Source organism: Lepisosteus oculatus, chromosome 9 (assembly GCF_040954835.1).
Source record: "Lepisosteus oculatus isolate fLepOcu1 chromosome 9, fLepOcu1.hap2, whole genome shotgun sequence".
Classification (NCBI taxonomy): domain Eukaryota; kingdom Metazoa; phylum Chordata; class Actinopteri; order Semionotiformes; family Lepisosteidae; genus Lepisosteus; species Lepisosteus oculatus.
In genome coordinates, this window is record NC_090704.1 from 17456151 (window position 1) to 17481575 (window position 25425).

A 25425-nucleotide genomic window follows, 5' to 3' on the forward strand; every position below is an offset into this window, starting at 1 on the left:
TTCCTGAACTCTTTGCACTAATAAGCCTGGGCCTTTTTCCCATCTCGCCGCTACGCCTATGGGTCTTTTTCCGCTCTCCTGCTCCCCACGGTTAGCCCCTTTGGACGTCCATGACAAACTCATGTATTCAGACTTCCGGTTAAGATGCGGATGGGAATGGCAGCATAAAACGGATCACCACCCGACAATTTTGAATAAAACCCTGAAAAAAGTTTTTTTTTTTTACATTATGTTTGAAAAATAATAACTATGGCTGAAGTGACTGTCAGGAGAAGCAGGGGAAAACTACTGACTCGGAAAATATCGAAACTGCAACTTCTGAACGCAGTCGGAGCAGCTCAGTGAGTTCTGAACAAAATAGCGCAGACGCCAGTCTTCAGAAAATATTATATGAACTTAGAGACTTCAGATGGGGCTATAAACAGCAGCTTACAGATATTAAACAAGAGCTGAGCAAGGTTAATAAGAGACTGGATAAGACAGAGGGATGGATCAAAGAAGTGGAAACAAGGGTCTTGACAACAGAAACCGTGATAAAGAAACTTTTTCAATGACAAACTACTTTGGAAACTAAATTAACAGACAAGGAAGGAGATCACACAGAGAAAACATTTGGATTTATGCAATCCCCGAAGAATCCTTGAAAATCTGCTGAGGGGGGAATTTGAGTTACCGAAGAATGTGGAACTGAGAATTGAAAGGGCGCATGACGCCAAACCGCGCTCCATTGTTGCCAAGTTCTTAAGCTACAAAATGAAAGAGGAAGTGTTATGTAAAGGTTGGCAAAATAAATAACTTTTCTATAATAACAAACGATTTTTACGTGGATCATGATTACCCCCCGACAGTACTCAAAAAATGTATGGAATATTCTGAGGTAAAAAAGGTGCTGAAATTCCAGAAAATTTCAGACTCCATTTCCAGCGAGGCTATGGGTGTTCTATGAAGAAGGCACCTGTCTATACCATTCAGCAGCAGAAGCCAGAAAGGACATGGCAGAGTGGGGACTTAAAGTTCAAGTTATACCACTAGCGCCTACATTGGAAGAAAAAATTGAGCAACTGTTTACTTGGCAGAAGGCTGGCAGACGGGTTGGCCCTGTGCAAGACCAGTTCTTGAAACAGCAATATAAGGAGAAACTACAGAGTTTTAGGTGGAGATCCCCCTTGCAAGACTGAAGAAAATGGATACAGTGAGTTGTTAAAAGTTGGTCAGGATTTAATTGTTTAGTTGTTTTTTTGTAATTTATTTTTTTGAATAAGTGTCCTGCGATGTTTAAGATAATTTGTTAATGTTGGGATAGATATCTGGTGACTACGACTAGAGTGCCTTTTTTATTTTTCTGGTTACCCTCTTTTTTCTTTTTATAATAAAAGTTTGGATTTGCCATTGCGTCGCCTACTTAAGGGCCCTCCTCCAGAGGAGAAGGAGGACTTCTCTAATGGAGTTTCTTTTTTTTTCTAAAGAGAAGCCGACACAGGGTTCATTTGAAAAGAACCCTACAGATGGAAGAAAGTACTGTGATCGAGATGGAGATGGATACAGTTTTGTTTAAGATTGTTTGGCTAATGTTTTTGTTTATTGTGTTTTTTGTTTGTGAAAATTGATGGGTGGAGGATGTTTAACAATATGAAACATATGTCTTATGGGAGAGAGTATGAAAGTTCTACCATTTACATAAAATATGTCCAAGCAAGACCTTGTAAAACAACTTCTTGTTGCCTGAGTCCTATCCCTCTTCACTGAACGCTTGTTACATAGTTACATTTAATGTTAATGGAGTTCTTAACCCTATTAAGAGAAGTAAGATTTTGTCTAAAATGAAGAAAGAAAGGGCTCATATTGTTTTTTTACAAGAAGCACATCTGAGTGTATTGGAACACGAGAAATTAAGGATTAAGGAAATTAAGGTTTCTCAAAAATGTATTTCTCCTCATATAAATCTGGCCATAGGAGAGGTTTTGCTTTTTTCAGTTGCTTACAGACATTAAAGATAAGGACAGGAGATATGTATTAGTACTGGGAAATATGGAAGGGGAATTATTAACTTTACTTAATATATATGCCCCACCTGGTAGTGATTTTAATTTTTATTAAAAAAAAATGTTCGACTTGATGGTTAATGCACAAGGGATACTGATTTGTGGAGGTGATTGGAATGTGTGTCTTAACCCCAGGCTTGACTCTACAAATATATCTTCTCAGAGGGCTAAGTCATTGCATAAAAAGATTAATGTACTGATGAGAGAAATGGGAATAATAGATCTTTGGAGAGATTTCTATCCAAGTGGGCGAGATTACACTCACTATTCCTTCCCTCATTCAGTATATTCAAGGATTTATTATTTTTTTATATAGAGAGATAGACATAGGATTCAACATTGCGATATTGGTAGAATTGATTTTTCAGACCACACTCCTATGTCATTGTCCATACGATTAAGTAATAATCGTGGAAATACAACATGGAAGATGAACTCCAGTCTGTTGAACGACCCACAATGTTCCAACATTTTTTTGGAGGAGAATGATAATGGGGAAATGGGACCAGAGATGATATGGCACATTAAAGGCAGTTATAAGGGGGACAATTATTGCTCTGAGCAGTCATAAGAAGAAGGAAAAGCAACTACAATTATCTAATTGGAGAAAAAACATCAAGAAAATCAGTATTAAAAGATCATGTAAGAAATAAAGATGAGAAACAAAATAGATGTCTTATATACACAGGAAATTAAAATATATATATATATTTACTAGACAAAAATATTACGAGTCAGGGTCAAAATCACTAAAGCTGTTGGCAAGAAAATTTAAAAAACAACAGACCGATAATAAGGGACCAGAACTGTAATGGTGTATTATATAATGATCTTTGACTTTCGAAGGAATAAGTCTCCTCTGAACCCTGTTTCCATCCAGGGTGAGGACATAGAGGGCGTACATTCCTACAAGTACTGAGGGGTACACCTGGATGATAAGATGGAGCGGTCTGGTAACACTGACGCCCTGTACAAGAAAGGTCAGAGCCAACTCTATTTTCTTAGGAGACTCAGGTCCTTTGGTGTGTGTGGAACACTACTACACATTTTTTATGAATCAGTGGTGGTGGCGGCCATCTTCTATGCTGTTGTGTGCTGGGGCAGCAGCATCATGACAAAAGATGCAAATAGGCTCAATAAACTTATCAAGAAGGCTGGTACTGTGTTGGGGATGAGCCTTGACCCATGGAGGTGGTAGCTGAGAGGAGAATGCTGACCAAGCTCACAGCCATCATGAACAACACCTCTCATCTGCTTCATGGGACTGTTACTGGGCAGCGGAGCACATTTAGCAATAGACTGCTCCAGCTACGGTGTTCAAGGGAACGTTTCCGCAGGTCTTTCCTCCCGGCGGCTGTCAGGGTGTATAACGCTGCCCTAGGCTAGGACTGTTAGCGCTTCATTTTCTCCTCTATGGACAGCATGTTTACTCCATTGAACTGTTTGGACAATCACATTGCACATTTTGCAAACCTATGCACATTTTGCACATATTTTATTGTTTTTACAGTGGCTATGATCAGCACATTTTGCACACACCTATGTATTTATTTATTTTTATTTATTTTGTTGTCTTTTGTTTTATAACTATTCTGATGTCTGTTTTGCTTGTCTTGGGCTGGACTGCTGTAACACATCAATTTCCCTACAGGATTAATAAAGTATTATCTATCTATCTATAAATGGGAAGAAATCCAAAACACTTTTACAAATTATTACAGAAAACTATGTACACAACCCCCTTCAGAAAGTGAAGAAAAGATGGATACTTTTTTGGAATCCTTCAGTTTACCAACTGTTACGGATTATCAAAATAATATATTAAAAGCGACGATAACACCAGAAGAATTGAATTCAGTGATAACTAGCCTCAGAACTAATAAATCACCTGGAACTGATGGTTTTAATTCAGAATGGTATAAAACCTTCCGAGCAGAATTAATACCAAATCTTCTTTTTGCTTGTAGCTCAGCATCAATTGATGGAAAAATGCCCCCATCATGGAGAGAGACTATCAACTCAGTTATCCCTAAGGAGGGGAAAGATAGATTAGATTGTGGATCGTTCAGACCAATCTCAGCCCTTAATGTGGATTATAAAATTTATTTAGCAATACTGGCTAAATGAATTGAAAATATTCTCCCTCAACTGATACACTATGATCAAACAGGGTTTATTCAAGATAGACAAACCCATGATAACATTCGACGCACATTGATAATCATGAACCATATTCAACAATATAATTTAGAAGCTTCTTTGATGAGCCTAGATGCTGAGAAAGCTTTTGATTCTGTTAGTTGAAAATACCTCTATAAGGTCTTATGTAGGTTTGGTTTTTGCAAAAATATTATCAAAGGTATTCAAACCTTATATGATAGACCAATGGCACAAGTTAAAATAAAAGGTTATTTATCTGATAGAATAACTTTAGAACGAGGGACTAGATAAGACTGGCCTTTGTCTCCATTGCTTTTTGCTCTCTATATATAGAGCCATTAGCCCAGTGGATACGACAAGATAGCTAAATAAAAAGTATTTCTATACAAGGGCACAAGATAGGATTGTACTCAGATGACTTTTTGTTATATCTGGAGGTTCCCACTAGTTCATTTCTAGAACTAATGAAACTCTTAGATAGCTTTGGCTTGCTGGCAGGGTATAAATAAAAAAAACAACAAATTCTAACTTTTAATTACAACCCTCCCGAATTTTTAAAAGCAAATACCACCTTAAGTGGGACCAAAGTTCAAATGAGATATCTAGGAGTCTATTTACCAAAATATATTTCTACATTAGCAACAATGAATTATGGACCCCTTATAACTAAAATTAAAGCATATATACTGAAATAGAACCTAATCCGCTTTGAGTTTTAGTTCTAGAATTGAACTGTAAAAATGAATGTACTGCCTCGATTACTCTTCCTATTTCAAGCTCTCCCTGTAGAAGTCGCTGCAAAACTATTTTCAGAATGGGATAAGATGATTTCTAGGTTTATTTGGCAGGGGAGGAAACCTAGAATTAGATTCAAAACATTGCAACTTTCAAAAGATATGGGTATGGCTTTACCAAATTTGAAAGATTATTATTATGCATCTGAAATTAAACCTCTCATTAATTTTTGTACTCCAGAATATCAAGACAGATGGAAATATATGTAATTATCCCTTGTAAATAAGCCCACAATTCAGGCATTATTAGGTAATAGGAATTTAAACAAAATTACTGAAAAATATTCAATCCATGGATACAGTTTCAACTAAGGACATGGAATACGATCACAAAAGAGTATCACTTGGGTGAGGCATTAAAGATACTCAGATGGTGTGCCTATGATAGAGTTTCAACCAAATAAAGTGGATAATGATTTAATGATGGGGTAGTGAAAGTAGTTACAGAAGCCTACAAATCAGAATTAGGTAAAGGTATTATATCTAGATTATATAAAGGTTTTATGGAAAATAAATCATATTCTACAGAGTATATAAAAGATAAATGGGTGAAAGAAAATGAAGTTAGAATTTTGAATGAAATGTGGCTTAAAATGTGTGAATTTCAATGGAGATGTACTAACTCACATTTATGGAGAGAGTTTTGCTGGTACATTTAGAGTATATAGGTTCCCCCCTTTCATAAATGTATACATCTACCTCATTTTGAATGTATATAATTTTGTTTAGAAGTTATATAATTGTAAAATACTAGGGGAACAAACAGGAATTGGCAATTTTTGTTTGTGATGTATAGTCGAAGGTGTAATGTAAAAGTAAGGCTGAATAATGGTACAGATGCAGCCATTCAAAATGCGCGGGCGATACCGCATTATTTTGCGGTGCGCAGTCTACCGCGAGTTACCGGTAAATACCGCGAGTTACCGTAAATTCTCCTATAGTACCGCAAGCAAAATAATATTATCCGGAATTTCCGCAAGGTGGACCTAATAAAGCTCAACCTCTCATGTTTGAGCTGTCGCCATCAAAGTCTTTAACGAAGATATTACTAATAGTATTAATAATGAATGACCTTGGACAAGCTGTAAACTCAAAGTATTGCCCTGGTCCACATTCTTTTTTTCATTGACCGTCTTTGTAAAAGTAACACTACAGCATTTCACAATCACACATTTGTTTCCAATCATGCAAAGTAATATGTAATTGCGTATCTAAAGAAATTAACAACAATATAATTATATTCGTATACCGCAACACAAGAATAGTACACGCTGTACATTGTCTTGATAATGTTTCTGTAGTGCTTTTTCAGCACCCTCCATGTGACCTTGCCAGTGGCTCAGTGGGTTAGGTTCCTGACTGTGATCGAATCCCACTGAATCCCCATGAATTTCCTTTAACAAACATTTCTTTGAAAAAATGAAACGTTTCCCTGAGTCAGAGATTAAATAAAACCTCACTCGCACCAAACAAATGTATATTTCTAAATATCACACCATGATCGAATTTAAGTAATTTTCATAACAATCAAAAGGCAATATAAACATTTATATTGATTTAAATCGCATTTTGATTTTAACCGCAAATGCGGGTTTAAATATATGTGTTTTTTGATTCACAATCAGACAAATGCAACATAAATTTATACTGTATCTTTGTCTTCTAAGTATCTTAATAAACTTTCAGCATAGCTTTCTCCCCATTTAGATTTATTTTTCTTGGTATCTTGGGATCAAACGTGGAAAGATTAGATTGTAATCGTTTTTATTTTTTAAATACATTTTAGAAAACTGTAATCTATACTAAAAAGCTGTACACCACCTGCTATAAAGACACATATTGTAATACTTTCGAGTTTGGATAGGACAGACACGAGAACTCAGACTTTAACTTAGAGTTAAAGCAAGTTAAAACCTTGATTTTATATATCACCTTTAAAAGTAGCATCTCAAAGCAAAGTAAATACCCAACACTGATTGTACCCATCTGTCATGCTGATAAAGCACCTTGAATTGAATTGAACTGAGGGAGAGAGGGGGAGAGGGCGAGCGAGAGAGCCAGGACAGACAGGCAAATAAAATACACTCCACAGACATTCACAACAGCGACATATCATAAAACGTTTGCATATATAGTTAAGTTATTACTTGGTTTTCAAAGTGCAATGAAATACAATATTGTTGTTGTTGCTGTTATTGCTGTTTTTATCCTGTAAGGCGTTTTGAGAAGCCACCTTTAAAGGCGATATATAAAAGCGCTGATTCTTATGGAATGTGTTCCGCCGGGAACTGTATTACAGCAGCACAATGGACAATTCTATATAAATTGCAAAAATGCACTTGGAATCTGTCCAAGCCCTACTTTGGCAGGCATTTTCTTTTACTGCAACGGACATAAAAACTCCCTTGCTTTTAACAGAGCGTTTCATAATTTCCAACTACGAAATTTATTTAAACTGCGACACTTATCATTCAACGAGAGCTCGAAATATCACAAGGATCCCCAAGAGCACAGCAAAGACTGTATTAAAAGAATCGCGTATCTAAAGAAATTAATAAGATATAATTATATTCGTGTACTGCGACAGGGCTGTGTAGGGCTGTTTCACCTCTCTGTTCATGTGACTCTATTCAAAAGCCATTTAGCAAAGAGGGGATGAGAAGAGTGACAAACTAGTATACTTTAGATCTTTGTTTCTGAACCGGGGAAAATCTGATCATGTTTCTCTATAACAATAATAAAAAACATTGCCACACCCGGACTGTTAAACCAATGCATTAGCACGTCAAAACCCATTGAGGAGCCAGGTGCAATAATTGTTTTGTCCCTTGATTTACTGATCTGCATTAATTACAGAAATCGAGTTCCTGCTCTTTGCAGACAACCTAGTCCTGCTGTTGCCCACAGAACAGAGGCTGCGGCAGAACCTGGCACTGCTGGAGCAGCACTGTTAGACCTGGGTGCTGACAGTCAATCTGGACAAGACCAGAGTTATGGTTTTCCAGAAAAAAATCCAGACCTCAGGGAAACAGGTACAAATTCACACTTAACAACAACACATTAACACCTAACAATGGGAGCAGGGCCGAATTAGGCCAGTATCCACAATTGTTAAACATACAGAAAAGAATATTAGAGTATTGGCTTTAGTATTAGCCATAGAGAACATTAAAGTGCCCCTTTCCATTCAGCGGGTGTCTGAGCCGCTGTGTCCTATCTTCTGACAGTCGCTGTTGTGAATGTCTGTAGAGTGTATCTTATTTTTATTACTTTATTTTTATATTATATTCCCTATTAATCAAACTCTAAGAGTATGTATCGGCTTGTCCCCCCCTCCCGCCCCTCTCTGAGTTATATTATGTATTTTTCATATATAAGATATAATGATGTGTTCCCGCTCACACATCGCACGACTTTAAAAGCTAGAAAAACAGGTTTCGATTCACATTATCTGGCGAGCCTTGTTTTGTCAAAGGACAGCACAAAAAAAAAACAGACAGGGGGGGGGGGCAAGCGAGAGAGAGTTTTTTACCCTCTGTCAAAAAAAAAAGTCACCAGGGGCAGAGACTCTGGGGGGATCATTGTGCGGTACAGAACGGAGCTCAGTCAATCCAAACAAGTTCAGTAGTAAAGAGAGAAAAGTCAACAATTGATTTAAGGACGATCTGTCAAAGTGCAATGAAACACAATAATGTTGTTGTTGCTATTATTGTTGTTTTTATCCTGTAAAGCGTTTTGAGAAGCCACCTTTAAAGGCGATATATAAAAGCGCTGATTCTTATGGAATGTGTTCCGCCGGGGATTCAAAAAAACTGCAACGGACATAAAAACTCCCTTGCTTTTAACAGAGCGTTTCATAATTTCCAACTACGAAATTTATTTAAACTGCGACAGTTATCATTCAACCAGAGCTCGAAATATCACAAGGATCCTCTAGAGCACAGCAAAGACTGTATTAAAAGTATACTAGTGACAAACTAGTATACTTTAAATATTTTTTTCTGAACCGGGGAAAATCTGATTATGTTTCTCTATAACAATAATAAAAAACATTATTTTTCATATCACCTTTATGTGATATCACCTTAAGGACAGCACATACAAGGGTTCATTGCACAATGGACCGTGCAAAGAAATTTAAAATAGTCTTCTTTAGGTGTGAGGGCAGGAGTGGATTGCAGAAGGCATAATCAGCAAATTAGGAAAACAAAGAACAGGACAGGTGAGACGTTTATCCAGAGAGTTAGTGATCAGAAAAAGGAACAGCTGTTACGCCCAGGTTTTACGCTCTCTCTCTGCTGAATGAATAAAAGCATTTTATTAAAAACGCGTTTGTGTTTGTCTGGGTATTTACTTTGTAATCTGTGGTTAACATCTACTGTATTGCTTTGAGATCCCACTTTTAAAGGTGATATGTAAAATAAAGTTTTTTATTATTGTTATAGAGAACATGATCAGATTTTCCCTGGTTCAGAAAAAAGACGATTAAAATCTGTAATCTTTCCACTTGTATGTAATCGGAAAATACAAGAAGTTTCTGCTTTGTGTAAGGATGGTATTAAAAAGTAATCTAAGTGGTGAGAAAGCTGTGCTCCTCAAAGCGCTTTACAGGATAAAAAGAATAACAACAATAGTGTTAGGCTGGGCAAACAATTTTTTTATAGAAATACAAAATGAGATATAATGATGTGTTCCGGCTAAGACATTAACGAGTACAACCCCCCTTTCTGCGGGAGTGCTGGCTGTGACGAATTAAACCAGTTTCACAGGTATTTTCAAAGTAGAAGGGGGCGAGATTTCCAGCGAAAGACATCTCCCCCCTCCAAAACCAAGGAAGTACAGTACTTACTAGTTAAGAAAGCTAGGCTCCTCAATGAAATTGCTTTAACATGCTAATGCGTTGGTGTAACAGTCTGGGCGTGGCAAGCTTCTAATGTCAACTTAACTCGATTGGAAGACAATGAACATATTCTAGCCTTAAATGAATTAATAGCAAACATGGTTTACATAAAATACGTTTTTCCAAGAAAGTTTATAATAATACGATCTATAGTTGAAATCTGAGCCTAAATAAAAAGAAAAAGCATTTTCAGAGAGCAATCACGCTGTGTTTATATAGAAAAAGTGATTAGGTTTATGAGAAATCTAATTACTTATTTGTTTAAAACACTATATAAAATAAAGTTTATTATTAATTTGCTGGACAGAGCGGTGAACATTATTATGGATAAGACAAAGATAACGATCCTGATCAGTTTAGAAATCTGTGTACGCTGTAAGGTTTTTACTTCTTAAACTTTTAAAATACACGTTTCGAATAGAAAGAAATCATCTTCCTGGTACAGTATGTGTAGCAAACCAGCATGTCTTTTTGCTCCAATCAGAGGGGTTAGACGCTCGGTTAAAAGCAAAGGAGATTGTCTGTTATAGTGGACATAAAAACAAGAGTTCGCTGGCATTATATCCTAGAAGACACAGACCGGCGCCAGACCGGGAGAATGCCCGCAGCGTAAAAGAAAATGCCTGATGAACTAGGGATTGGACAGTTTCCAAGTGCTTGTACAATCGATGGAAATGTTCAAATAAATGTGCAAAAGAAATAAACAAAATAATCATTTATTTCTTTATCATATTGGCTAGCTAATGTCCTCTCTTTGTTAGTTACTGGCTGTGTTTCTGCGTTGGGTATCAACGGGTGACTGTTCTCATGCGGAAGATGTAAACAGCTTAATTTTCGTGTTAAATAATTTTTTAAAATTAAAATTCATTCTATACAGCAATTGCATATTTGGGTACCGTTTCATAAAACTTTCATGCTTAAAATATTTAGGAAGAAATGGAAGACTGGTGTGTATTTTTCTTTAAACTACCAAGACCAGCCATACACAGTACAGTTTACGTTCAGTAATGTTTATGTTCCTAAATTAATATCGTTTATGATCTTCAGATGCATTATGTTCCTCTTCTTTTTATGCTCAGCTACATAAATTTCCCTTTAGTGGTAAAATTCCATATAAATATTCAAAACTAAGCGGAATAAAATGTGCACAGTAAAGACATTAAATGATTAAATCTTTTCACTACCAACCAATGTACCACGAGTGCCCCTGTCGGTCATTTTGGCCAGCCAATCACTTACCGCGGTGCCCTACAGTGCCCCGCGGCGGCTTGTGGGTAGATTACCGTACCGCGGGTTTGTACCACGCATTTTGAATGGCTGCATCTGTAGTTTATATGTAAAATGGTTTGGTTTTGCTCTCTAAAATAAAAAAAGAAATCATCAATTCAATACAATATATTGTTACTGACTTTTAAGGCTTTAATATTCTAGCTCTTTCATAGAGGTACATCTCTGATCTCCTCCATGTTTATACTCTCACTTGTAGGCTGGTCCTTTGCTCATTGTACCCAGAAATCTTGGAATTATTAACAATAAATGGAATGCCACCTATGGAATGGCCATTTTCCAACTCTTTGGAAGGCAAATTCTTTTTTCAAATCTAAAGGCAAAACCCATCTTTTTTATGAGGGCCTTACCCTGTATTATACTCTGTATGTTATTGTTTAATGTTTACTTTTATCGTAATTTTTGTCTTTTTCTTTATCAATATGTACACTGTCCTTGGGTTTGGAAAGGTGTTTAATATTTTTATAGATTTTGTTTTTAATATTATTACTTTGAAAGGAGGGTACAATTTTATAAGTTGATCTGACAGGTAATCCAGTCTCAAGCATCAGTATTTTCTTATTCCTAGATCATGATCTTTTCACATTTCTATACTTTATAATCTAATGATTTTCTTATATTCAATGGAAATCTGTTGCTAAACTAAGCCAGGCTGGTAAGAAGGAGACTTGTATAAATATTCCCAACCTCTCTCATTGGCCTATATAAGATCAATACAGTAGTTATAATGTTGTTTATTTAATTCTTTTAACTTTTCAGCATGTAATTAATCTCTACTTGTTCTTATGTAGTTAATATTTTATGTTAAAAAGACAAGAAGTGAAAAACCAGCTGGTTTATGAGTTAATCTTCATGGGATCATTGTGATTTTTACAGTACAAAGGAGTCAACATCTTCTTTTAGGATGTGTTTATTTGTAACAGTATTACATGGTGGATTACATAAATCAAAAGAAAAGAAAAAAATATCTAAAAATCCACTGTAGAATGTTGTATTCATAAAGATAAAAATAATGTAAATTTACATTAACAAATTGTTAGCTGAGGTAAAGTTAAAATAGATCTAGAAATGTACTCAAACAGTCATTTTCCCCCTTATTTTCATTTCTGTTGTCAAATTTTCTTCTTACATTTTCTTAAGTTGAAAAAAATATTCAAATTAAAATGGGACTCTGGCCATAACATAGGCAATTGGAGTAAGAATGGTATTTGTAAAATTAATGTGCAAAAAAAAAATGTGATGGGTTGAACTTCAACACCTAAAAACAATTTCAAGATCCCCACCCACTTTTCTTGGGTGGGTCTAGGGATGTATTTCTCACACACATCATTGTACAATTTTTTTAGGTTCTTAATATCCAAATTCATGATGGAAAGCTAGACTCAGAGTGCAATCTGTCAATTCTTTTATAAGACAGGATCAATGAATTGCATTTCCATCCTACCTTAGGATTCCAGTACTTACTGTTTTTCCAGTTTATATTGGCACTGAAATGAATGTAATATTGAAAATACAGGTCACTGCATTTCTTACATGATGATACAGGACAAAAGTAATTATCACAGATTTTCCAGCAACTGAAACAACATACCCCAAACATACATGAGAAACTAATAGAGTTAAGTGCACATCTCTCCCACACACACCTTACATAGATGATATGGTAACCCCTGAGAAAGAGATACCAAGTCCTACATACAGTATTATTGAAATCCAGCATGGGAAAATTGCTTTGCTCTTTTATACTCTGCCAAGGCCATGAGGAGGGTGCACACACAGATAGGACAACGAACATTTATCTTGAGCCTTTGGTTGTATGGTACCATTGGGGAAAATTGAAGTTCTTCATGTGAGCAATTTGAACTTCTATTTTCTATGGTGTGAGAGTACATACACCAGACTATTATTTGCTGCCAGCAGGATAACCAAAATGACTTGTGTTGTGGCTGTAAATTAAGTCAGACAATAACCTTGATAGAAGTCAGGATGGGATATTTGTAAAGGAAAGACAGGGCATCGTGATTCAAATTACAAATAGGAAATATTTCCAGTGGTGAGTGCTTCTGATGTATAAGTAGGTGCCTATAATTTATCCAGGCAGACAAAAACATTCAAAGTGAATGGGAATAGCTGATTATGTCTTACACACAGTGGAATATAACCTCTCAGCATCACTGTCTAGATCTTTAGTTAAAGGACAATGCATCTTGGCTTCCAAATGCATTAAAGCCAATTAAAGAGAGTGACTTTATGGTGAGTAGTTCATTACAGCCTAAAATGTAATCTGCATTCTAGGCCTTTTCTAATTTGAGGGGAAAATGCATTTTACCAGGAAGAGGGGCACTTTACTTTTTTATCCAATACCCAGCCTGAATAGAAATTTTATAAAGCACTATACTCTCTAGATACAGTACTATTTGAGTTGTTGTACACTACTGCAATGACTTTCTGTGAATCCAGCTCAGTCACAAATTTAAGATTCTATGCTGATTTCATTATACATCAGGCCTGGTGTGTGAATTAACATCATTTTGTATAATGTGACAATGCTAGGCAACAACAGGAACAAGCAAAAGGTTAAATAAAACAATAAACTAAAAAAAAGTACTCATAAGTGAAAGGACCAAATGCTGGCTAAATTGTTGTTGTGTTATGTGGAAGTTGCCAAACCTTTAATTTTAATTATTGTTGAATGAACAATTTCCATTCTGGATGAGATAACCTGAACATAAATGTGCACAGTAGAGGCCTCTACTGATAATAAGCATTAGAACAGAATAGGGGACTAATAGCAGAGTAACTAACAGAGAGCGGTAACCATAGCACTCTAACACTTTGTGACTTTTGCTGAAGTTTTCACAGGCTGAGCTTTAGAACTAGGGACAGACAGATTTGGCTGCAAGAGATAGGACCTTTGTCATATTGCTCAGAAAGCAATAAAGCCAATTTAACATCTGCATAACAGTGACTAACTTTGGAACAAGATTATTTTGAATAATCATACCATTTGGAAAAAAATAGTGCTTCCTGACAGTTTTATCAAGTTAGCCCTCACTGCTAGATCATTACCCAGAAATTGTACTGTATATTTGCCACAGTGTATCAGTGTAAAGAACAGGGTATATTTTACACAATACATCATTGTGCTCTCCACACTCATAGAACAGTGGTTAAGGCAGTGTTCACTGCATGTGATGCTGTTTGCTGTTTTTAAGAGGGACTAAAGGTGCTTTTCTGTGGATTTCAGTGGAAAACTCCTTAAAAATGGGACTTGTCAATTATCTTCCATTCCCAATCTAGAATATTCATACTGGTACAAAAGGACATTTGCCTTTTTTTCAATTAAGTCTCAAGGGACCACAGACCACAGTCAGCATGGATGTTGTAATGTGCCTCTCATTGATTAGAGCAAGCTCCCAGTGGCTGCTTTTGCATGGCAGGTCAAAGACACACTGGTCAGCTCTTACTCATCAAACCCTGGCGGTACCTGGCCACTGGCGTGTTCCTATCTGGAGAAACCTAGTCACCATTTACAAAAGTCATACACATCCCAGGTTTGAACTAGTTAATGCAAGACTCAAGCTGCGTGGTCGAGCCTCTCAGGAGTCCCAGCAGTACTTGTTTTTTAAGACTACAAGAAATTGATAGTAAGAGTTTCTTGTAATAATGCGAAAGAAAAATGTTCTTTTTTTAAAATACTGTTACTTCATACATAATTGTAGTGACATCTCAAAAAAGTTAAAGCAAAATCAACAAGCAAAAAGAAATGCTGATATTGCTTGGGTTTCATGTATGAACTGGCATCACTTGTGCCTCCCTATTTTATGGCACAAGAGTCCTTGTTTGAAAGAATGACTTATTTACAAAATAAATCTGGCAAACCAAAGTTCAGATGCCTTAAAGCCATTTACCCTAAAACACATATAGAGCTGACCCCAATGGCTGGATTGACTTATAAAATAAAAATTCCATTTCAACTTATTTTTTTAATTAGTATTGTACAAAAGCTATAGAGAATGAACAGTTCAATCACAGAATTGGATTAGCAAAATCCATGCCCCTCAGTGTCCATTTCAACAGACAACACATCTCTTCTGAGACTTTATATGAAGAAAGATTTGGCAAATTATTCCTTTTGTCTTCAATACAGGGTGCACAGAATAATCTTTACTGCATAGCACTCTAGCAGCAGAAACAGAAATGAAAGAAAATGATTTTCCTCTCCCTTCTGAATGAAGCAAATCATGTATTTCTCCATCAGGGGAGCTGGGCTATCCAACAAATTAACTAAATCTACTTCTCTGCTCAAGGAATCATTAGATTTTTTATCTTTGTTTTAATTGCAACTGATTTGTATCATGTCTCAATTAAATTTCCATTCCTCATAAATACTGTAGCTTTATGGTAATACAATGATCTTTTTTAACATCCCAATGGATTTGGTTTAGAAGGAAAGTGGCACCAATCTGCTTCATTTTCTGTGCGCAGCGATGTCATTCTCGTTTCTTTGTGGAAGGAAACTCAAAAGCCACACAAAGAGACTTCAGTAAGGCTGAATGCGTCCGCCGTAAAAAATGCTTGAGACACGGCGACTGTTGAAAGCTAGTTTCTTTTGTTTCTTTTAGAAAGGGAACAGTTTGGACCTACTAAAAACAACAACAAAACAAGAAAAATAAGGAACAAAAAGTACAGTGTCTCCCTTTCTTATGGAGTCTATATGAGCAGCAGTAAACAAGCTCATAAATCTGCTCCTAAAAACAAGAGGCTGCTGAAGAAGAACACCATTCCAGTGAGAGGAAACCTTCTGCCTTGCAGTGTCAGATTACAGAGAGATAGAGCCCTAGGAACCCACAGAGAGCCAGGTGACAACAAGGTCTTTCAGATCCGGTCTTGTGGAGCACCATAAGATGGATTTTCTTTTGTACTTATTTCTTCCATTTGTGAATCTGGGCATAGAGAGGATCTTTCTCCTGTGGACAGTAAAGACAGTGTTAGTTCAATGCTGTAATCTACAACCATAAGAGAAAATTATACTATACATGGCCTGCAGTAATAATAATAATAATAATAATAATAATAATAATAATACAAATAATTGCTTACACTTATATATCGCTTTTCTGGACACTACACTCAAAGCACTTTACAGGTAGTAGGGACTCCCCTCCACCACCACCAATGTGTAGCATCCACCTGGATGATGCAATGGCAGCCATAGTGCGCCAGAATGCTCACTACACATCAGCTATCAGTGGGGAGGACAACAGAGTAATGAAGCCAATTCATAGATGGGGATTATTAGGAGGCCATGATTGGTTAGGGCCAATAGGAAATGTGGCCAAGATGCCAGGGTTACACCCCTACTCTTTTCGAGAAACGCCCTGGGATTTTTAATGACCACGGAGAGTCAGGACCTCTGTTTTACATCTCATCCAAAGGACAGCGCCTGTTTACAGTATAGTGTCCCCGTCACTATACTGGGGCATTAGGACCCAAATGGACCACAGGGTGAGCGCCCCCTGCTGGCCCCACTAACACCTCTTCCAGCAGCAACCTTAGTTTTTCCCAGGAGGTCTCCCATCCAGGTACTGACCAGGCTCACACCTGCATAGCTTTAGTGGGTTGTCAGTTGTGAGTTGCAGAGTGATATGGCTTCTGACAGTGACATATTCTGTACATTTAAGAATATACAGCTATACATTTAAAACAGTAAATTAATAAATAGAAAAACTGGTGTAGAATGTATTTTAGTTTTTGTGGTTCAAACAATTTCAAATTACAGATTAAACAAATTGTACTAAATACAATACATACATTATTTATTTGCAATGCATTTAAATAGCATACATATACTTATAGTGCACACACAAAAAATATGATTTGAAAGCAGAGATCCAATTATTCACAAAAAAAACTAAGTTAAATGTTTCAAACTCCTTTTAAGGAAACTAAAAGTACTTTCTTTAGTTTTTACTAATAACACCAAGCTTAGGCAGTGTGTTAAACAATATACAATATCTTAGCATCAAAACAGAAAACAATCAGATCTTTTGTGTTGAGAACTAATGTGTCCTAAACATGCATACTGACCACTTATATAATAATAATAAATTAATAATAATAATAATAATAAACTTTATTTTATATAGCGCCTTTAAAGGTGGCTTCTCAAAGCGGTTTACAGGATGACAATAACAATAAATAAGAAGACTACAACAATAAATAAGAAGATTTCACAAGATAGGACACAACTATAATTACAACAATACAACAATAACAATAGAAGAGACCGTGGAAGGTGGTATTAAGAAGAGCAGAGGGGTGAAGAATGAAACCAGTTAAGTAAAGGTTTTTCTGAAGAAGAAGGTTTTGAGTCTGGATTTGAAGGAGTTTAGAGAAGGTGACTCTCTAATATCCTTGGGCAAAGAGTTCCAGAGCTTGGGGGCATAGCAGGAGAAGGCCCTGTCGCCCAAACAATGTAGACGGGCTTGGGGGACAGTAAGGAGGGCAGAATTTGAAGAGTGGAGGTTGGGAGGTGGGGAGTAGGGCGATAAAAGTTCAGACAGGTATTGAGGTGCCAAGCCATGTAAAGCCTTATAGGTGAACATGAGGATTTTAAAGTCTACGTGGAATTTGACAGGAAGTCAGTGCAAGGACTCCAGGATAGGAGTAATGTGAACACTTGCACTAGACCTGGTCAGGATTCTGGCTGCTGAATTTTGGACATACTGCAGCTTGTTCAGAGTAGATTTAGATACCCCAGGGAGTAGAGCATTGCAGTAGTCAATTCGAGAGAATACAAATATGTTGATCAGCTTTTCAGCCACAGTTAATGTTAGCATAGGGCGTAGTCTTGCGATATTTCTAAGGTGAAAAAAAGATGTTTTGACAGTATGCTGTACATGTGGGTCGAATGTTAAGCCAGAATCGAATATAACCCCAAGGTTTTTCAATTTTGATTGAAGCTCAAGTACAGAGCCATCTACAGACAGGGTTACAGGACTGGCTTTACGAAGTTGATGGGGAGTACCAATAAGCATGACTTCAGTCTTGTCACAGTTAAGATGAAGGAAGTTTTGAGTCATCCAAATTTTTATGTCAGAGATGCAATTAGATAGAATAGAGACAGCCACATCAGTGTCGGGTTTGGTATGGATGTATATTTGAGTATCGTCAGCGTAAAAATGAAAGCTGAGGCCATGTGATCTTAAAAGCAGACCAACTGGGAACATGTAAATGCTGAAGAGCAAGGGGCCCAGTATTGAGCCCTGGGGGACACCAGACTTGACAAGACCAATTTCAGACCTGTACCCACTGAGAGAGACAAAGTGACAGCGATCAGTGAGGTAAGACTTAAACCATTTGAGGGCAGTGTCAGAGTCTCCAAACACAGTCTCGAGACGAGAAAGTAAGATGTTATGGTCAACAGTGTCAAAGGCAGCACTGAGATCAAGAAGGATGAGTATGGAAAGAGAACCAGAATCAGAATCTATTAGGAGATCGTTGGTGACTTTGACTAGGGCGCTTCTGTGCTGTGAAGTTGACGGAAGCCAGATTGGAGGGGTTCGAAAAGGTTGTTTGTCATGAGGTGGTTATGTAACTGAAGTGTGACAGCACGTTCTAGAATTTTAGAGAGAAAGGGTAAGTTGGAGATGGGGCGAAAATTGTTAAGATTGTCGAGAGCCATGTTAGGCTTTTTTGGCACTGGGGTAATGGCAGCAGTTTTGAGGATCGTTGGTAATGACAGTGCTCAAGGATTCATGTATTATATTGAGGACAATGGGACAGAGAGAAGAGAAACAGGACTGGAATAAAGTGGTTGGAATGGGATCTAAAATAGATGTGGGTTTCATGCGCGTAACTAGTTTGTTTAGGGATGCTGAGTCAAGAAGAGAGAAGCTGGAGAGACAGGAACCAGAGAAGTTGGATGAGGAGGGAGGAGGTATGGAAATGATATCCGTAGTGGAGAGAATGTGATGCCGGATGTTGTCAATCTTAGAACTAAAGAAATCTAAGAATGTGTTGCAAAGTTGTGATGAGGCAGGTAATGTGGTAGGGCAGTTTGGCTTGAGCAGTCTGTTGATGGTGGAGAAAAGATGTCTGGGATTGTTTTGGTGATTTTCAATGATGTGAAAGAAGTAGGTGGATCTAGCAGAATCTACAGTAACCTTATAATCAGATAAGTAATCTCTCCAGGCCATATAATGTACATTTAAGCCGGAAAGACCCCACCTACGCTCAAGTTTGCGAGAGGTTGCCTTCATGAATCGCAGATGGTCATTGTACCAGGGGGCAGGGCGAGAGAAGGAGATGGTTCGAGTTTTTAAAGGAGCAAAGGTGTCAAGGGGAGATAAAAGAGCATTGTCAAGTAACTGTATTTTGTCCTCTAGAGGGTCAGAGGAAGAGAAACAGGATAAGGAGGACAGAACAGAATTTCGAATTCTGTTACTTACAAGAAAAAAAGTATAAAGCTAATGACAGGAGAACAAAATAATTTCAGAAAAATACTGTTGTAAGTTGAAAATACTTAGTTTCTATAAATAGTTCATTTTTTACCAAGCATCAAATTAGAAATTATAAAAATGTAGCTAAAAATGTTTCTCTAGGTTTGACATTTAGTCAGCTTTCTTGATTTAACCATGCTTCATATTAGTCTGTACTTTTGATTAAATCCAGTCTCACACAACAGTACACTAAGCAATACGTGTCTTCTTTGAAATCTGCAAAGGAACAAGTAAAGGTTTATTCCATGCTGAAAAGAGAAGAAAGAAATACAACGTTTCGGCTGTGGAGCCTTCTTCAGGTGTGTGGAGAAAGGTTATACAGCAGAAACATTCTGTTTATTTTCTTCTCTTTTCAACAAGAAATAAACCTTTACTTGTTTCTTTGCAGCCTGCTGATGCAGCTACCTACTTGAACTTCTTTGAAATCTGTTTCCCAGTTTACACCCTCCCTATGAGAAAGATTTAGAATATAAGGTTATATGTACAGTATGTCCAAAACAGTAAATGTGAAAAACCTAATTAACAAGCAAGAAAATTGTATTGTTGTCAAATAAATTTTAGAGATAAAAGACTATTAAAGGCACTTTGTGCCTGAGCACATACTGTACTGTAGTACTGAGTGTTCTAAGTACTAAGTACTGAGTGTTCCGAGCCACCAAGAAAAAAATCAGGAAAATGAATTAAATCTGTCATAATTCTGCGACGAAAACACATTTGAATGTACTTCATACTATGCTTTTCCATTTAATTTTGAAATCTTTCTGCATGTACTGTGGACTTCAGTATCCAGCATAAGCACTAGATGGCACTGCTGGTTCTACAGTTCAATCAGTTAACCATGGAGTCTGCACATTGTAGCCATGCGGGTCACCTTCCCTTCTCTTCTCAGTCAGTAACTCATAAATAAAAACAAAACAATTCTCAGTCTAACCAAATTAGTAAATATGCCAAACTCTTACAATACCAATGCAAATGATAAAGATGCCAGTAATAATCATGTCTCATCTTTATATCTTTCACACACAGTTACTAGGGTTGCAGTTCAATCTATTGTTGTCAAACTGACTATTGAGAGCATTCATATGCTCCCTCCTTTCTCTGTATTGCGATGTTTGAAGGCACGAAGGGAAATGTGTGTGTGGAGGTGGCTGTAGTGTGTATAGTGCTTTGTTACTGCAGATTCAACATGGTTTTTATTTGAGAGAGAACTGCCTAATCATGCATTCCTTTTTGCACACTGTAGTTAAAGGTGGATATGATGTAATATATATTCTGGAAACTATGGAAAATGATTCAGAAATTAAATTAAATAAATATGTAAGAAATTTCAGAAATTACAAATTTTAAAAAATTAATTAAAAACTTGCAGTCATTGTTTCTTTAGCACTGTAAAAACACATTATACAAACACATTAAACAAATTATCATTCTCAGATGAAATCTCTCAGATAATTGACATAACGATAAATTAAATTAATCTATGTTCTAAATAATAACCTTCTAAAACCAAAGTTTTAAGGTGAAGAGGTCTTAAATTCAGGAAAACTCAAACCCTGAGTTAATCCAGATGAACAAGGCCTTCAGTTTTGCCTCCGCCTCATAAATTCTTCTCAGATACACTGGCTGAAAGATAGGAGAGGCAGCCCTCGCTCCCCTCACTGAAGGCTGAAATGGGATTTCACGAAGGAGGGCAGACTGCAGCAACTGTGTATGTTTGGGAGGGGGTTGTACAGTATACTGTACAGCTTTATGTGGAACAGAAGGAAGGTGCCAAGTGCTTTAACAGCCCAGTGCCTGAACTCATAGTGACAGCCAGAAAAAGGATAGCATCTTGAGTCACTTTAAATTATTCATTTTGAAGATAGTGAAACATGAGGAATACAACCTCTTGTTTACAGCGCTGGCCTGACTGCACAATGAGGGGATTAAAACTGAGGGATGGTGGCAGGGAGCCACCATTCTTCAGACATATTCATGCCCAAAATCAAATAAAAATATCTGTTTTCCTGGGCATCATCCAGGCTGCTCATACTGCATTACAAAGCAGCATGTGATCAATAAGTGAACTGTAACAATACATTATTGCATGTATTTGACCAAGGGGACTTAATGGTTTCATTTAGTACAAACGTTCACTGACAACACCGCAAACACACGTCATTGTGTATAATACAGAGCTGGAAGAAACGGCTGTCTCATTGTGTTTTACACTGAGAGCACTGTCCTTCTATGCTTTTAATCCACCCGTCTCCACCATATACTGTAGAGAGACACACACTGAAAAGCAGTTAGTTGTTGACTACTTTTGAATCTTTTCAAGCTTCCATAAGGTCTACAAAACAAGGAATCCTGCTTTTACCAAACTACACTGCAAAATATGCAAAAAAAAACACAAGACTTGGAGATTTAAAGTGCAACAATACAATGAAAGACAGACAGAGAGGGGTCAACATAATTATACTTGATTTCAACCTGAAGCCTTATGAAATATTTTCACAGTTCAAGACTGCCTTTTGTACTTTCTGTGTGCCCCATCAGTTGGATAGTACAACATTAACTGACCACCAATTTGCAAATGCTGGTGAAGCTTGTGGAGCAGAATGAATGTTCAATCATACATTTCATTTTTAAAAAATACTTTGGAGATCCATTACATTTTATAGCAAAAACAGATACATTCTCTGAAGCAATTCATCTAAAAAAAACTGACAGTTAAGCAAAGAAAATGCCATTATTTAATATTTTTTCTTTTGTTATGAATGTTACAGTAATCAAACATCACCAGAACATATCATTAGTTAGTCTATAACTAATCACCATTTTGGTTTGATAGATAAGGAATATAATGAAGGCACTTGCTAGCATGGGCTTCACCTTGCAAAAGGCATTTGAGGTTCAAAATAATGGATCAATAAGAAATAACGCTTTGATAAAAAACATTGATTGTTTTCTACATAAAATTAACATGTACTGAGTTTTACAAAATCATTCTACAAGCTACAGAATATGAACAGATTGCCATGTAAATTCCCGATTATACTGACAACGCCATGCATGGGTTTGCCAGTATATTTTCAGTAAGAGATGAAGATTGACATGAAAACAAAACTTCAACTACTGAAACCTAGCCCTTCAAATCTGATCAGGTATTATACCAACATCTGCTTTTATTCTGGATTAACTACACTGAATATTTTTGAAACGGTATCAATCACACAGATAAGAATGAAAATTATTATTTTTTATTTTTTACATTATATTTTTGAACTAATATATTGATTACTGAAGCTTACTTGGAGAGATAAGAATGACTGGGAGAGAAGAAGTAGATTTGTGGTTGAGAAGAAAGTGCACATATTAGGTCATATAATAATATGGTCAAGATACTCACGTTTTGTCGCAGCTTGAAAAATAAAAACATCCAGATGCACTGTGGGAGTGTGTTAGCATGCACACATACATGCATATCATATACATCACATATACTGTATCACAGAGCATGCTGCCAATGCAGGCAGGAGTAATGTGCAGGAAAAGCAGGATGACCTAAAGGAAAAGCAATAAAACACATGGAGACGCACAGCCATAATGTGGAGTTGTGATGAAGGGGGGCAGGGCGCGTGTGGTGTCAGCTGATGTGAGCACAGAGCAGGCCAACACCAAGAGCAGGAAAGAAGGACAGATACCTACCCTGACCTGCGCTATCTAGCTACCGACCTGTGGACTGGGGCTATCAACAGGGGGCTCTGCGGGGGGCTCGCTGGCAGAGGAGGCCTGAGACCCACCGGCCTGGAAATCAAGGGAGAGAGAACTAAGAAGGTAGAAAAGAACATACAAGCAAACAGTGCAGGAACAAAGGAGCAGAGGAAAGGAAGAAAGAACAAAGTTGAAGGAACAGTCAAACACAGGATCAATCGCCATGAAGAACAGAGGAAAATCTAAGCAAATCTAACCCTTCACTGTGCCAGTAATTCTGACATGCCATGCCTAGTATGCATCATACATAAAACTAGCCTTTCCATTTAAATTTTCAGCCCACTCTTCTTGCTCTGCTTGGCCACTTCAGTTTCACAACCAGGGGGTACAAATCACTGAATTTGTAATGTCTTCAATTCATGTTTAAAGCCCATATTTACAATTTCCATATTCTGGTCTCTTTCAGATTCCGAGACAGATGGTAAGTAGCTAACATCACCTGACTGCAGTATTAACTCCCCCAGACACACACACAAAACAACTTGGTTCAACTCTAAAATGAAATAAACAGCTCAACAGGGTTCTGAAGTTCAATGCACTGCTCTGCAAGTTTGTTACTGCTATGGACAGGAAATAAGCCAGCAATAAGCCTAAAATATTTCAAACTAATGACCCTGTTTATAGAAAACGTCTATCACATTAAAGTAATGCAAAAAGCTTAATTTTCTACACTTCATTAGTATTTGTACAACAGCAAGAAACCAGTAAAACGGACAATGATTCATAGTGCTATATAATGGGAAACTTATCTATTCCCTTGAATTGATATCTATATCATGACCACGTTAAGTGTCTAGGCATTTGTCTATTTAACTGCCCTTAATTGACTACCTCTTTCCTAGATTTTCTTCATATTTATTCGTTTCCTGAAAGGTGTCTGGTAGCACTTCTTTGACTTCTGGCAGCACTTTTTCTAGGCCAGTAACAAATGGTATTTTCCATCTTGTGCTTCAAATTAAGGTTTCATTCCATGCAAAAAAAAATGAATTTGGGTAATTTGTCTCATACTTTTAATAATTGGCAAAAATTGTGGCTGGATTATTATTGAAAACAAAACTCTGCATGTTTTTAAAACACATTTTTTGTTTAATTTATAATACATGAAATTTGAAGATAGGAGTTGTTGCCATGTTCATATCATAGTTATTAATGTGTAGGATTTACATTAAATGGAAGTGTTTTATAACCAGGTAATGCTGTTTTGTAACCAGTAAATGCGTGTGTGTTTTTGTTTGTGGTGTTTCCATCGAATAGGAGATAACATTATGCAATTCATTTGTCCCATATCAGGATTTGAAATGTTTATTTTTATAATCTTGTGTGTTGTATTTACATAATTAATAGAATAACATGATACAATTGTTTTAGATTTCAATCCCAATGCGGAAAAGTTAAGTTGTATATGTAATGTTAAGTAATGCTGATGTAAATGTAATGTAATATGTAAAGTTATTACATATTTTCTTTTAGATTTTCAACAAATGTGGATACTGGATCAGATAAAGGTGACCACACAGATATATAGCAAGGACTGCACTGCTGAGACAGAACATGAAAGCATGTGAAATAAAAATTACTACCACATCTAATCTTCATTCATTTGTATTTGTTCTTTCATGATCCAAGTGATGAGCTCTTTATTAACCCTGACATCACAGATAGAAAGATGGAGCACATCTCACTGCACACTTTAAAAACTTTCCCGATTATTTCCCAAGAAGTCCCATCATGTTCCCTTTCCTGCAGGATGATCATGTACACCATGAATTAATCAGCCTGTGACGAATTGGTCACTTTTGCTATTTACAACCAACCATAGGAGATATGCTACATGACAAATGAAATGTAAATTACTTATGTGGCTTGTACATTGTGACTTCAGAATTTATTATTAACCGTATATATAATGTGGTATATACAGGTTTGTACTCCATATGGATATTAATAAGCCCACAGCTTTTTTAATAGCTACAAAATGAGGG

General features: G+C 36.7%; 1 protein-coding gene and 1 long non-coding RNA gene across 14 annotated transcripts in view; one reads left to right on the forward strand and one right to left on the reverse strand.

Moving 5' to 3' along the window:
* Positions 1 to 806: 806 nt before the first annotated feature.
* Positions 807 to 25027, forward strand: LOC138241189 (uncharacterized). The gene is made up of 4 exons (XR_011190391.1): positions 807 to 1192; positions 2923 to 3022; positions 23850 to 23864; positions 24914 to 25027. It is a non-coding gene; the product is annotated as an uncharacterized lncRNA (long non-coding RNA).
* LOC102696525 (DAB adaptor protein 1) overlaps positions 12078 to 25425 on the reverse strand; it is a 362145-nt gene continuing 348797 nt past the window's right edge. For 9 of the 13 annotated variants that reach the window (XM_069194212.1, XM_069194221.1, XM_069194217.1 and 6 more), the window contains 2 exons: positions 23405 to 23476; positions 12078 to 16153 (listed from right to left, as the gene is read on the reverse strand). In XM_069194212.1, the coding sequence (XP_069050313.1) occupies positions 16109 to 16153; positions 23405 to 23476 (117 nt within the window). In that variant the 3' untranslated portion in view covers positions 12078 to 16108. Of the gene's footprint in view, positions 16154 to 23377; positions 23477 to 25425 lie in introns of all 13 variants that reach the window. The other 4 variants (XM_069194220.1, XM_069194219.1, XM_069194215.1 and 1 more) reach the window with 2 other exon arrangements.